The sequence below is a fragment of the Oncorhynchus masou genome, chromosome 33 (genome assembly GCF_036934945.1).
Source record: "Oncorhynchus masou masou isolate Uvic2021 chromosome 33, UVic_Omas_1.1, whole genome shotgun sequence".
NCBI lineage: Eukaryota > Metazoa > Chordata > Actinopteri > Salmoniformes > Salmonidae > Oncorhynchus > Oncorhynchus masou.
This window is the reverse complement of record NC_088244.1, coordinates 36,692,920-36,708,155: the sequence shown is the minus strand read 5'-3', so window position 1 is coordinate 36,708,155 and position 15,236 is coordinate 36,692,920. Positions and strand designations below refer to the sequence as shown.

General features: G+C 40.4%; 1 protein-coding gene across 1 annotated transcript; it reads left to right on the top strand.

Annotated features, from left to right (window-relative positions):
* The first annotated feature begins 4,423 nt into the window (after positions 1-4,423).
* On the top strand, positions 4,424-13,122 carry tspan31 (tetraspanin 31). Its single transcript, XM_064957511.1, has 6 exons — positions 4,424-4,596; positions 5,539-5,706; positions 9,259-9,339; positions 9,977-10,117; positions 10,542-10,652; positions 10,887-13,122. Exons 1-6 carry the CDS (start codon positions 4,534-4,536, stop codon positions 10,959-10,961), a joined length of 639 nt encoding a protein of 212 aa, XP_064813583.1. The 5' UTR covers positions 4,424-4,533; the 3' UTR covers positions 10,962-13,122.
* Positions 13,123-15,236: the final 2,114 nt, after the last annotated feature.

Below are 15,236 nucleotides of genomic sequence, written 5' to 3'. Positions count from 1 at the left end.
GGAGCTACTATCTTGTCTCATCGCTACAACTCCTGTACGGGCTCGGGAGAGACGAAGGTTGAAAGTCATGCGTCCTCCGATACATAACCCAACCACGCCGCACTGCTTCTTAACACAGCGCGCATCCAACCCGAAAGCCAGCCGCACCAATGTGTCGGAGGAAACACCGTGCACATGGCAACCTTGGTTAGCGCGCACTGCGCCCGGCCCGCCACGGGAATCGCTGGTGTGCGATGAGACACCGGCCAACCCCTCCCTAACCCGGACGACGCTAGGCCAATTGTGCGTCGCCCCACGGTCCTCCCGGTCGCGGCCGGTTACGACAGAGCCTGGTCGCGAACCCAGAGTCTCTAGTGGCACAGCTGGCGCTGCAGTACAGCGTGGATGATATTTTTATATATTACCCAGCTAGCACATTTGGTTCCTTGTAAGTTGTGGGAACATATGTTTTTGGTTTCACATTGGATGTGGTAACGAAGCCATACATTTCCTGACCGGTAAAAACTGAACGTTTTTTAAACGTTATGAGAACAGAAGTGAAAATGTGGCCTTTTCTGTGAACATTTATTTTTAGGTTGCAGGGAGGTTCTGAGAACTTTTACTCTGGTTCCTTTAACGTTTTCCAGGGAGGTTTTATTAACGTTCTGAGAATGGAACATATAGATCAGTTGGAGGTTTTTGAATAACTTCCTTAAAACTTTCAATGAATGTTTCAATAAGACTTTTAATAACACTGCTAGCTTATTTGCGGTAAATGTTTTTGAAACTCCAAGCACAGATAGGACACATGGTAATTAATTTACTTGGGCATTAAATCATGCAAAGGCCTGCATTTTTTTATTGTGACATGGCATCAGTGAGATTCAAACCTATAATCGTCTGTTCTCTATCAATGGAATCAGTCCACTGCACCACCAGGATGGAGCCAGCATGCCATGTTGTTTTATGCATACAAATCTGTTTATTTTTGTCTATTCAAACAGACCCCATTTCAAAGGAAACAATGCTGAGAATGGAATGTACCTGTTTTTAAATAACATTCTTCGAATGCTCTCTTAACGTTACTAAAGTTTTTTTAATGTTCTCAGAACCATTTGAGAATATGACTTTAAATAGAACCATGAGGAAACTGGTAGGAAACGTTATGCTGAAGTACTGAAATTCCCACAGAAAAGCATTGTTTCTCAACATTCAATGAACTATTTGAGAGCATTCCTATTGTCAAACCAGTTGGAGAACGTCCCTAGAACATAACCAAAATCCAAATGAAATGTAACCATGTTTGAACTTTTAGGAAACATTCTGTTACAGCAATGAAATACTAAGAAAATAATGTTTTTTTTGTCAAGTTCCTTAAATGTGCTGAGAATGTTCCAAAGCCAAGCAACTATCCTTAACTACTCCCAGAAAGTTGCAGGAAGGATGTATGCAAAATAACCATAGGGCAGCAGGTAGAGTGTTGAGCCACTAACCAAAAGGTTGCTAGATCGAATCCCTGAGCTGACAAGGTAAAACTCTGTCATTCTGCCCCTGAACAGGGCAGTTTACCCACTGTTCCTCAGCCGTCATTGCAAATTAGAATTTGTTCTTAACTGATTTGCCGAGTTAAATAAAGGTTAAATTAAGAAATCAAAACACGTTCTCACCAAGCTTTAAGAAATCTATGGGTCTCAGAACGTTATGTGCTAGCTGGGTATTCCATCTTTGCTGTGAGCCATCCCTGGTCCTCTTTAAAAGGCCCATTGCAGCCGTTTTTCTCTCAATATCAAATCATTTCTGAGTAACAATTAAGTACCTTATTTGAACAAAAATTGCTTCCGAGCAAGATACATTGTTCAAGCAATAATTTTGCAAGGACTGTCAGGGAGTGATCTAAGTGGGGAGGGGAAAACTAGCTGTTATTGTCAGAGGTTTGGAACTCTCTTTCTTATTGGACTATTAACCAATTTACTGTCTAGTGATGTCAAAACTCCATCCCATCAAAACAGGTAGTCTTTTTAAACGGGTCTTACACTAAGAGGGCATTATCATAATTCTCACAATTTAACAGTATTATTCCATCCTCATTGTGGAAATATGTAGAAAACACAGGAAAATATTTTTTTTACAGCACTGGGCCTTTAATCTGTTTTCTCTACAGAAATCATCCACTCTCCCACTGTGTTGGCATGCTGCAGAGAACGGAGCTGCTGCATGTGACAGATACTAATTCAAATGGCTTCATTCGGCACCCTGGAGCATCATTCCTTCTCCCCACGCTGTTTTTTTGGTCAGCCTATTTTTGGCATGGCGGCCATCATCCGCTTCATCCAACTCACTTCCATTCAATTCCTGACAGAAATGCCGCCTCTGACACCAGTGCAATGCACACTATGGGCTCTGGCCAAAAGTAGTGCTCTATGTAGGGAATAGAGTGCCATTTGGGATTGAGCCCATGAGATGGGTACCACAGAGTGGACTGTCAGAGTCAGAGTCTTTGATCGTGGCTGCCATGGAACATTTGCTGGCCAAAATGTATAAATTATGCTAAATAACTGTTTAAAGCACAAGTGACTCTCAACTAATTAGGGACTCTGGTGACCTTTCTCCTACAGCCAAATAGGGGAGTGACTAAATTACTATCTTTCACTGAATAATACATTGATGATCTAGGGAGAAAAGGTTGAACAATTATTTTTAACATCTCTACTCAATTTTGCGTATGGTTTAGGGCAGCCATCTCATTCATTAGTAAAACAGAATAGCAGGTGAACAACAATAAAACAAAGACGCTCTGTGAAATCAAGAAAGAAACTAAGCAAGAGTGGGAAGGAGGATGTAGGAAGTGATGGAAAGCGACAGAATTTGCATGCAAACTAAGGTGCTAGGAAACTGTCTTGGTCTGAGAGGAAGTGGCTTTGAGGGTACAGAAGAAGGGTGGCAGACAGCGTTTTGGGTTGAACAACCCTGCTGCCATGGTAATGGCCACAGAAACGTGTTGCTAACCCTGTGTTCAGACTAAATAGTAGCTACACAAACATGGCTTCACTCTCAGACGAAAGTCAAATGGAAATGTTGAAGTGAGAGAGAGGGAAGTGTGGAAGAAAGCGCTCACACCGGGGAAGTCAAGAGGTTGATCTTATCATGATCTGCAGTCAGTTGTTGTGAGATGCACACACATTTCTGGGTAACTGGTCTGTCTTGACCTTAAATTAAAACTCCACCTCCATCACAAACAACAACACATAATACTTTACTTGAAGGGGGTATGCACAAGGCATAACAGTTGAGAAAGACTTCAAATGGGCTAATCAGTAGAAAGAAAGATATTTTCCGTTACCAACAATATTATACAAACCTATAATGTGATCTAAGTCACAGGTTTCGAACGCTATACTTGAATTCAGTAACACCGTGGAATTGATTCAAAACTGCACATTGTAATTTCGTGTCAAACAAAGCTTGCACCTGCTGTGATGATAAGAGAGCTTACCCTGAATACTATGGAGGTAAACCTTCAGGCCAGAACGGAGCTGCTGATCACCAACCCTCTCAAACTGCTTGAACAGTTTGTTGATTGTGTTCTGGATGGATTCATGCCGTTTCACCTCTGCTCTTATGGCACTTGACTGAGCCAATTTGTTGCTGCTATTCATCTTGAAGTATGTATATTGAAATAAACTGGGTAAAGAATGCGGTCGCTTTCAGCCCATTTGAACTCTTTTTCGTTCCACAAATGAACCGTTAAAATGCAAAACTATACCCCAGAAGAAAGGTACACTCAAAAGTCTAGACCACAAAACACCAGAGCTCTCATTGCAACATGTTTCAGTTTCCTCTGATGGCTTTGAACTGACTTCCTTATTTCAAATCGTATGTGCTCTAGGCAGCACTAACAACTGCAAAGGTTATTTTTGCGGATTCAAAAGTCATACTATTTTCTTTTACATAACAATACAATTTCAGGTGCAATAGGTGCTTTAAGTATTTGTGTTAATAGATATCTCTATGTTCACAATAAGGGCACAACAACAAGCCTATAGTAACACTGACAGCATCAGAGCCTCTCCTTGTCTCGTGTTGCTGGTCGCTGGTGTTGCTGTACATGACATAATGCCAATGCATGGGTAAGTTAATGTTTACATAACAATCATCTGCCTTTGAGTGCCTCCTGTGTCTCTCTCTTTTTCAACCCTCTCTGCACTATGTTGCCATTCTCCTTGTCAAGGTTTGTGGAGTAAGGCCTTCCATCTATTTATGATAATCATTCATTACCCCATATGTGATATGAATAACACTGGATCATATATTTGATTTTATTCAAGAATTATGATATTTGGAAAGTGTTGCACATTTTCTCTTCCAAATACTGTATACAGAGAGATAAGTATTCTTGATGATGTCATGCACACACGTCATGACAACGCCCTCTTTTCACTTGTGTGCTGTTGCCTGCCAGACCAACAACAAATCAGTTTAGCCAGTTAGCCTGTGAAAGCTTTGCTATTAAAGCAAGGTCTTTGTTTTAGAATTTTGATTTTTAAAAATACGAATATGGTCTGTGGTGGATTTACCTGCTCTAAAAACGCGCTTTGTTCCTTAAATGTGGTTTACATTGTGAGTATTGAAGTGGAATACCTTAGCTAGCTAACGATAGCTTGCTAGACAGCTAAACTGGATAGCTAGCAAGCTAGCAAATGGAAGATTGTGTAACTAGCTAGCTAACACTTTTTTTTTTAATTCCTTTTTAACTAGCTTACGATGTCATCTAACTGGACATATGGGTAATTTCTGACGTAGATTGTTGCTTTTGCTAACGTTAAACGTATTGTGTCAAATATTTAGCGTTAACATTAGCTAGCTAACCAAATAACGGTGGCCCACTAAAGTTAGCTAACTGCTACATTAGAACGCATCATTGCTTGGGTTGGGTAAAAACATAGCTACATCTGCAAGTGGATAGGTAGTTATCTAGCTATTCCAAACAATACTGTACATTAGCTAGCTAGCTAGCTGACCCAGTAGGGTTTTGATTTAGCTATATAACTAGTTCACAGTGAGCGTTATCTCCCTCGTCCTCTGAATCGTCACTGACACGTGTTACAGCTGTTCCATAAGGTCCACTCGATACTGCCCCCCACCCCAGGGTTCACGTTTTGGTTTGTGGGTGGGGGGGGGTCTGGGAAACCCTGCTATAGTGCATAGTTCTCCTCTGCCAGCTCAGCCCTTAAATAACATATCTATCTGTGTGTGTGGTGTTTTTGTTTGGATGCATTCCTCAATCAGCACATTGGCCTAGTTATTTATTATATTACCTTTCCCATGTCCTCAGCATAAACTGCCTCAACACTGTTGTATCAGCCAGTGATTCCTTACTTGATTGCTTGTTAATTTACCTCTTGCTATGACTTCTTTTAAGCCTGGTTCCAGATCAGTTTGTGCTGTCTTGCCAACTCCTATGAGCATTGCAAATATGTACCATGACCAAAGGAGTTGACAATACAACCACATCTGGGACCAGGTTAACAGTTCACTGTGTTTGACTACCACCCTCCTCAGCTGGTAGGTCTGCTGCTGATAGGCGTGGCAGCATGGGGGAAGGAGTTTGGCATCGTGTCTAGCATCCACATCATCGGTGGAGTCATAGCTGTGGGCTTCTTCCTGCTTCTCATAGCCATCGTGGGACTCATCGGAGCCATCCACCACCACCAAGTCATGCTCTTCTTTGTATCCTTTATGTGTCCTGTAGGAAGAAGTCTCCTAACGTGGCTCAGTTTGAGTCAATCGTTGGGCTTTAATTACAGTTTCCCTGACTTCATTGTATTACAGATTGGAATAGTGTATCTATTAAGTTTTTGTAAGAAAGGTGGAGATAAAATGAAAGATTAACATCTCATGTGAACTTTTATGACATTTTTTATTGTAAGAGAAAAATATTTGATCAAATATGTGACAAGTCCAGACTGGGCTTAATGGGTACCGAATGTACCGTTAAATCCATAGATATTCCAAATAAACCAACCTCTTAAATAATCAATTTGAATCCATTTCCAAATGTTGAAAACATGCAGGCTGACATTTCTTATGGGATCTTAGATTATATGAATCTCCCCTACAGTTATAAAAATAAACTGATCATTACTATTCATCATGAAATTACCACTCATAACAGCGGGGTGTCCAATCGTATCCACAGAGATCAATGTGAACCTCGGCTTTTATTTTTGCCAACCAGCACACACCTGATTTAACTATCCATAGACTTAAACTATTCAAGACCGGATTAGTTGAATCAGGTGTGTTATTGTTTGGTTAGAACACAACCTTGCACCCACACTGGTCCGCTGTGGATAAGAAGCCATGCACAAAGACCATAACACACACACAAGTTTAAATGAATTATCTAAATGCTGGTTCACATTTTCTGTACTCCTATTATTGTTAATTAGTTCAACTTGTTTCCCTAAAGCCTGTCTGAAGACAGTTTCAAATCTCCCTCTACTGTTGCATTACAATGGTACATGTGTTGAACCAAACAATAGAATCACCTGGATGAGAGACAACAATATAACAATGCCCTGGGCCTAACTGCATGAGTAGTCGGTCCAATGGTCATCTTCTTGTCTCTCATTTGTTTCCATTTTTGTCTGCTACTTGTAGGTCTTCTATCCCTGATATCCTTAAAATCTTCTCTCTCTGCTGTCGTGTCTTTGGCTATGCCGGATTAAGTGATATGACATGCTATTCTATAAAATAATTTATTTGTAATTAATATTACCTGATTCAGGTAAATAATTAACTAGAAAGTCGGGGCACCATGAAATAATGTTTATAGAGCTGTTATCTTCCGAATAAACTCTTAAAGACCTAGTAATCTTTTACATCAATAGCAGTCAATATTTAATCTTCACCTTATTTAGTCTCATCTGAAAGTTGTAAGTTCTTAGTTATCTTCACGAACCCTGGCAGGAAGTTGGTTTAATTATTTATTTACTCAATACCTAAATAAACTCACAGAATTACATCTACACAGAATGGATCATACATTGATTACAAATTATGTCATAAAGCAAAACGTCCCTAGCGGACGGAACAGATATGACAGCTGGTTACACAAGGAAAGCGGGTTGGGTTTGAGTGAAAGAGCGAGAAGACTGAGGAGCAAAGAGGTTTTGTGTCTATCGGGCCGTAGGCAGTTATGCTAACGTAAATACAGTATCTTATGCATTCAAAATTACCGCCCATTTGAAAAAGGAAAATGCAATTAATATTTACTCTGAGCTGCGCCTCGATCAGTTGGTCGTAGATGGGAGGCCGGGTTTTCCTTTGAAGAATGTCTTATGGTAGAATGGATACTTGGTAGTATCGTCGTCGTGTGGTAGGACAAATACTCTGTCCGTCCTCTCCTAGCCCACGTCCACAGTTGCTGCGCTAACGTAACGGCTAGGAGGTATCACTTCTTTAGTGAATAAGAGTTCAATGTTCATACCAAGTTGCCATACTTTAAGCTCATGCTATATTCTGGCTGGTATAGTCGAAATTCATCCTTTCAATGTGTAGGTCGTCACCTTCACATTGAAATTCGATGCTAATTTCATCAGGTTCTTGCTGAGGTTGGCTTAGTTCTGTAGGTGGACTTTGTCCTTTCAACGTGGGGACCTCAAGTCCACGCGCCCTTGGAGCAAAAAGTTACATTTTCGTCAAGGGGCTTATATAGGATTGGGAGAGAGGGCCGTGCTTCATAGTTTACAACCAGTGTCTGTTCACATGGGCGGGGCCACTGAGTTGAGCATAGTTTACTCATGAAAACCAATTCTCTCATTTAGGAGCTAAAAATTACATTTAATCTTTTCACAAATAGTTTCATATTTAAACATTTAAATTGCACAACAATTCCATGTGAATCTGATAACTAGAATGTGTAGATTTTCCCAGAAACAGTTTATGTCGTCCTATCATCAGTAATCATGTCTCAGACACCACCTGAACTGACATCATCTTCATTAAGTCCCAACACATATTTTCAACTGGTTGGATTACCGAAATATGGTTCCGTTTCCCATCTTTTAATGTCACCAGACTCAATGTTAACAAAGGGATTTTTTTAATAGTCACATTAGTAGAGAGAGGAAAAAGGGGGAAGGTATTTTATGGGGGTCATAAACCTCCCCCCTCAGGCCAACGTCATGACACTGCATCAACGGCTACCGGTCCACTCCAAACATCTTGGAGAGACTACAGAGGCCTTTTAATTGTTCTTACTTTTGGTAAAGGCACCATGGATAGATGCATAACTCTAGTTTGAGTATTTTAATCAACACAAATCGGAAGAAAATACATATTTATGCTCAGGTTCATTGAATATTAGGGATATCAACACAATCCCCATGTGTTTCAATGCATACTGGGCTTAATTAATGATTTATAGTTTTAAAAAATTGTTTGGGGAATAAATATAAACTATAGACTACAATATTATGCAAAGTTAGTATTGAACAATATTTATTTTCATTTCCAGGGGGTGCTTTGTGTTCTACTGTAACCGTTAAGCCCACCTGAGCTAAATGTCAAATTTACACAAATGTGTATGTATAACAATGTTAATTTAACAGTAAAATAAGACAAAATCCATAAAACAATGTGAGCTGTGAGTTCTTGAGAGCTATTATATTGTTGTGGTTTACCAAGTTATGTTGCTACTGTATTGACTGTGACATGTGGTACGACTGCTAGCATGAAAAACCACATGGCTTCGTTTGGCAATAAATAGTCATTTATACCCATGTAGTATGCTATCATGTGCATATCAACACATGAATCTCTTCATTTTACATGAAGTATGATCACCTATCTGTGATGGTGCAACAAAAAAAACATCTGTAAAAAATGTGTTTATCTGAGAGTCGCCACAAGTTATTTTGCAGCTTTGAAATTGGCCAGTTGTAGGAACTTACACATGTCAATAACTTAGTAATAAAACATCTGGTTGTCTTCAAATAAAAACTGGTATGGATACAACAACCACATACACTGGTTGAAACATTAAATAGCAGAAAATATTCTTTTTTTCCCCTTCTTTGAATCGAAAGATGGACGTGGGCTTAATAGGTAAGCTTACCCCCTATCTCCCAATGTAGAAACTCTAATGTAGAATGTAGAAACTCCCATGTAGAAGCGCCATTGTAGAATGTAGAAGCGCCAATGTAGAATGTACTCTGTCAATATAGGCCTAGTTGATAAATTACCAGTTTGTTGTTTCCTTTAACCGGGCCATTGTAGTACATGATCATACTTTTCCTGGTATTCCTTGTCCAATTTGGAGTTTCATGCTCTTGCTTGGCCATGAACCAAGACCAGCAGGTGAGTTCCCATAGATCTCTCAAACTCAACTCTGGAGACCTGGGACACCAGGTGGGTGCAATTAATGATCAGGTAGAACAAAAAAAACAGCAGGCTCCGGAACTCGTAGGGTAAGAGTTGACCCAACCCCCTAGGAACTTGTGTAGATCTGAAAGGAATGACATAGATTCCTCTATCCATTTCAGCTATGCCTTGTCAGCTGCTCCCTTCCACTCCCTCTTTCTCTGTAGAATCAATCTTTATGGCTGCGTTTAGACAGGCAGCCCAATTTCGGTAATTTATTTCACTAATTGGTCTTTGACCAATCAGGGGAAAAAAAGAGCTGATGTGAAAAGATCTGATGTGATTGATCAAAAAGACCAATTAGTTGAAAGAAATATAAGAATTGGTCTGCCTGTGTAAACAGAGCCCATGTTCTCTTGTATTTCCACTCACTCATGTCCTCATGGGCCTGTGTGGCTCAGTCCGTAGAGCATGGTGCTTGCAATTGCATATGATCATGGATTCGATTCCCACTGGGGCCTCCAAAAAAATGTATGCACTCATGACAAAAAGTCGCTTTGGATAAAAGCATCTGCTAAATGGCATTAGTATTATTATTATTATTATTATTATTATACGCCCTCTCTCTTTCCAGGAGAAGCTGCTGAACTCCACCTGGAGTCTGATGAGCAACAACACCAAGGGAGAGCTGGAGGGCCGGCTGGACTGCTGTGGCCTGCTCAACAACACCCTCGGCCAGAGACAGTTTACCCAGGACTGGTTCAGCTGCAATGCTGTAAGGGTTGGCTGTACTTGTAATGCATATTCCTGCAAAATACTACCTGAAAATAGTTGTACTTGTAATACATGTGTCCTTCTGCTCATACTAAGTATGACAGGGAAATGGTAGCTGGAAAAAAGTATGAAAATGTATGCATCTTCTAAATTACTCACATGTAAAAATGCAGCTGTGTTTTACATTTCCCCCTTGTTCATGATTAGTCACCACAAGGAAATGACTTGTCTTTATCCATGGGTAATGCCCTGTCACATATAAATATGGGACGTAACGGTCAAGGAAGCTCTGAATGTTTCTCCCTTGCTTTTGCCAGTGTAGTGTGTACCTCGCTACCTGTGCTTTATCCGAGTATTTGCCAGTTGATCTACTGTTACCAGTACACCACAGCTGAGACTGTGAGCGTGTCTGTCTTCCATTGCAGCCGTGTAAAGACAGGAGAAACTGCTACACCTGTGGTACCATGATGCTACAGCACGCGACAGAGGCTCTGAAGATCCTGGGAGGGGTCGGACTCTTCTTCAGCTTTACCGAGGTGGGTGTCTGAGCTGCGAGCCTTTCTTTAGGCACTTTTTTGCTCTTTTCACACTATCGTGACCACCCGAACCCCAACCAAACGGTGCCAACCTGGATATTTTCACACTGTCCACAATTCCAGACACTATGGTGGATACGCAACCAGACCATCTCAGTACATCTTGCTTTGGCTTGGTAGTGTGAAAAGCTATGACCACATACTTGTCTGAATTATGTAATCATTCTCTTCCAGATTCTTGGGGTGTGGCTGGCAGTGCGCTACAGGAACCAGAAAGACCCCAGAGCCAATCCCAGTGCTTTCCTATAGTCAGTCTAACCCCATCTAATTAATGCAGTACTGTAGATTCCCAATGAGGAGATACACTGGTAGCTGTACATGTAGAGTTGTGCACATCTAGAAACACTCAGGAGTTTAAACTGGACCACAATCATACAAATGGGCTCTGTTCCAAATGGCACCCTAGTCCCTCTATTGTGCACTAGTTTTGACCAGGGCTCCATAGGGCTCTGGTCAAAAGTAGTGCACTATATAGGGAATAGGGTGCTATTTGGGAGACATCTGCAGACAAGAGAGCGCACACAGAAACTGACACACCCCTCCGATATACACACCATCCTTAAATTCACACTGGACTAAAACACATCGCCTACCTACTGCATTAACCTCTGTTTGTGCAAGCACTCCTCTTCATATTGCCTAGTTTAGATTTAGCGAGAGGTCAAACGTCTCGATTTTGGCAAGGATCCAGATCTTATGTATGATAGGATAAATGGCTACCTCCATTGGGCTATTGCCCAGCCTTGATTTGAGTACTGGATCTTTGATGACTGACTATATTCCAACCATGTAACCGTAGACATTCTTTTACACTTGCCCTGCTGCACAGACATACCTACAGTATCTTGTTTTCTCCCAAGGCCTATTGACAACTCTACTGTGTATAACGTTTAATAAGCAAATTTCATTCACCTTTTCCTCCAACCTGTATGTCGTGTTAATTCGGCTGAGAATGGCCCTCTAGATTAGTGCTAGCTGTGATGTGTGGCACTACAGTATGGTATGTATCGATTGCTGTCAAATGCATTATTCAGGAAGTTTCTATTTTTCTCTCTTAACTTGAGGTGAAATGCTGTGTTGTTGTTTGAAGTCAGATCAAAAAATCTCAAAGTAATGGTTGTCGCAAAGGAATGGGTGCGCGTTGGAAGTGGTGTGTGATGGAAATGTATGTTTTTCAGATGAATTGATGATGCCGTAGATGCTGGTATTGTATTTTAGAAGTTCAATTTTAGATAGTCAAGTAGTTAATCTGATAGGATTAAGAATATTTATGAACTGAATTTGTGTAACTGAGCCAACTAATTTAACATTCACATAAGTAGGTAGATCGCCAATGAACTGCAGCCCTTATTGTTGTACATGTATATAGTCTTTTGAAAGTTTTCAATATCATGCAAGACGGGTTTGATGGTTAAGATGATCCACACCTCCTGCATTTCCAATGTTCCTTTTGTTTCACAAATGATGTCAATAAGTGTAACGATTTGGTGACCTATGAGGGACATGGTAGTCAAGTACACTATGACCTCTCCTGCTACTTAAAGGTACATTACGTTTATTCCCAACTCACTATTGGTTCTCGTTATTGGCAGTTGAAAGTGTAAACAATAGCAATAGTTCACGACTCTGAACGTTTTTGAATTGGTTTATGATAAAGGTAAGAAAGTAGTAAGATCATTTGGTTATGTCTAAGTCTTGTATTCTTCCAAAATAATTGTAATGAGCAATACAATGTTAAATGGCACCTTTAACTAGAAGGGAAATGATCTATTGTCGATCATTTCAAGTTTTTAGCTGAAAATCAGAGGTTATGCCTAATTTGGTCGAAGCTGTAGTGAAAACCTGCTGTACTTGTTTTATTTTCCGTAATCCTCAGTTTGTTTGTGCATTTGTTGTTTTGCTGCCTGATGTCGTTGGTTTTGTCCTCATTTGCCGACATGATTTTGTTCAACAGTGTTGAACTCATTTTTAAAGTGTTTTGATAATTGCACGGCAGACTTTTTTTTTTTATGGACTTAATATCCTGCTTTTAGTAAGGTGCTTTCGTTAAAACACATTACTGCTTGTTCTATGTCTTACACAGAGGTGTGGACGAGTGGCATCTCATCTGGCCTCTGTTGATCTGGATCAACCTGTAGGACTAAGATGAATTGAAATGTCAGCGCTTGTATTACTTGAACCACTTATGGTGAATTAATATGGTTTTTGATTGTGGATATGGTGCTTGAGTGGAGCCACTACAAGGTCTAATGCATATATATATATATTATCTGTACGCATTATATTAACTCTGTACCTTATCAACCATGTACCCTACTTAAAACCTTGTGCACTTGTTATCCCAATTGTACCCTATCTTGAATTTTTGAGACTTCACAATTTCCAAATAAAAATGACAAGATAGGATAAATGTTTTACGTTGACTATTTTGAAGACTCACTCCTAGGCAGGAAGTTATCTCAATTCACATTTGAGTAGTTATTGTAATACACATGTTATCCATGGCCAGCTAAGGATTAGCTTGTTTTACAATGTGCAGCTCTCTCTATGTACCACACAGTGGCAGCACAGCTTTTATACCAATTCAGCTGCACAACATCCATATTCAATTGCTTAAAGAAGGAGTCAAGAGGAACTAGAAAAGGTGGACTATAGCAATATATTCCTGGAAGATCAGCTGACTAACATGAACGGTATGATAGAGGTATTTAGTCCTGTATCTATTAAATATAAATGCCACATACTGTACATTTTCTAGTCAGGTTTTAAGGAGCCAGGACTGGGAAAAAATATTGAGGAAATTCTCTCAGACAATTGTAAATGTATGAGGTAGTTTCCCTGACACAGGTAAAGCCTAGTCCTTGACTAAAAAAAATATTACTCCATGGAGAATCTCCACTGACGGTGCTTTTTAATCCAGGTCTAGGCTTCATATGTGTCCGGAAATCTGAATCCTTTTCATGCCCATAATGTAAGTCTATTGATCCTCTTGTTGGGTCCCATGACAGCAGACTCTGGGTAATAATATACAAGAGACCATGTAGTTACAGGCATTACTTTCCCAATTCAAATAAATGGCACATCCTTTTAAGTAAGCACAAACAAGTTTACTAACAATGGGAACATAATTTGAGTATCCCTAATTCCCTAGTCTATCCCTCCATGACATGAGATTGCTACCACCATAGTATGTTATACATTGGTTTTATGGGGGACTGATATTGACATATTGAATAAACAATATTCCGATACGTTGTACCATAGTTCATGCAAATTTTCAACACCCGCCCTTAGATGGGATGTAACCAAATCACATGCGGGTGTTTTAATAGGCTACGTATACGACTTGGCCGGGGGGTGTACCTGCATACAGGTCGGGCGGGGCCTATCTCCTGGAGTGTAATAGGAACATTTATGTAAGTAAAATGTGCCTAGTAAGGGCTTTGGGTCCTCAGAGTTTCCGGTAGGCGGATGGCGGTGTGGTTTGGACACCTCGCTGGTCCACAAACTGGGTGTGTGTTTGTGTGTGTGGTTTGAACACCTCGCTGGTCCCCATCATCCCCATCCTGTCAGTGTGCTCTCCTGAGGGCCTACTGCCAGTCCGTGTCCCAAATGGCACCCTATTCCCTATTTAGTGCACTACTTTTGACCAGGGCTCAAAGAGCTTTGGTCAAAAGTAGTGCACTAAATAGGAATAAGGTGCCATTTGGGACTGAGCCCGTTCCCTACCCTGTGATGCATGTCCATATGCCGGGTGTATTAACTTGGAGGAGTGGAGGAGCTGTGGAGATTCACACCAACAGGGACAACCATCTGGCCCTATAATGATATTTTATGTGGTTGTGTGTGTTTGTGTCATGTAATGTACAATGCCTTTTCAGAGACATAAGTAACGAATACCATATGCATCCTACAATATCTTGAAATTATGGATTATATATTATATAAGAGATCTGATAACATGGCTGTTTATCTATCTAATTAGCATAAATAATATTGAATCTAGAGATATCTGGTATATACATTTTTACTTTGGTTGAGTTTCAATCCACCGCGTCTGCCGATTTCGGCCTTCAGCGGTGGAAGGTGGCAGAGATACAGAGGTGTTTGTCATCTCGACAATTGGTCTTCTCACGAAAATGTCTAGCTTCCAAACAATTTGGCCTACAAACTAATATGACTAATATGGAAAGAAGAGATTCTCATGACTACGACCCCCACAAGCGTCTTGGGACTCGTCTGAAGTCAGTCCAGCCGATCTGCCAACTTCTGTCTGTAGCGTCCGAACTGTTTGGGCTACACACTAATATGACCCCAACATCGAAAGGTGAGACTCACGAACACATACATGTGTTGTTGTTTTTCTCTAGGACGCCCACAAGCCTCACTAAACTCACAAGAGTTTGGAAAAAATAATTATGGAAGTATACTGTATATGGAAGTATTTTAGTTACAGTAATAAGGGGTTACATATGAGTGATTAAATAAAATGTAAAAAATCCTGATCTTTCTTATATCTCATTT

What these genes read in the sequence shown, in the direction of transcription:
- tspan31 (XM_064957511.1), top strand. Translation starts at nt 4,534, where the DNA reads ATGGTCTGTGGTGGATTTACCTGCTCTAAAAACGCGCTTTGTTCCTTA. An exon ending in ACTGGTTCAGCTGCAATGCT is followed by an intron (nt 10,118 to 10,541) that starts GTAAGGGTTGGC and finishes CTTCCATTGCAG; the next exon opens with CCGTGTAAAGACAGGAGAAA. An exon ending in TCTTCTTCAGCTTTACCGAG is followed by an intron (nt 10,653 to 10,886) that starts GTGGGTGTCTGA and finishes ATTCTCTTCCAG; the next exon opens with ATTCTTGGGGTGTGGCTGGC.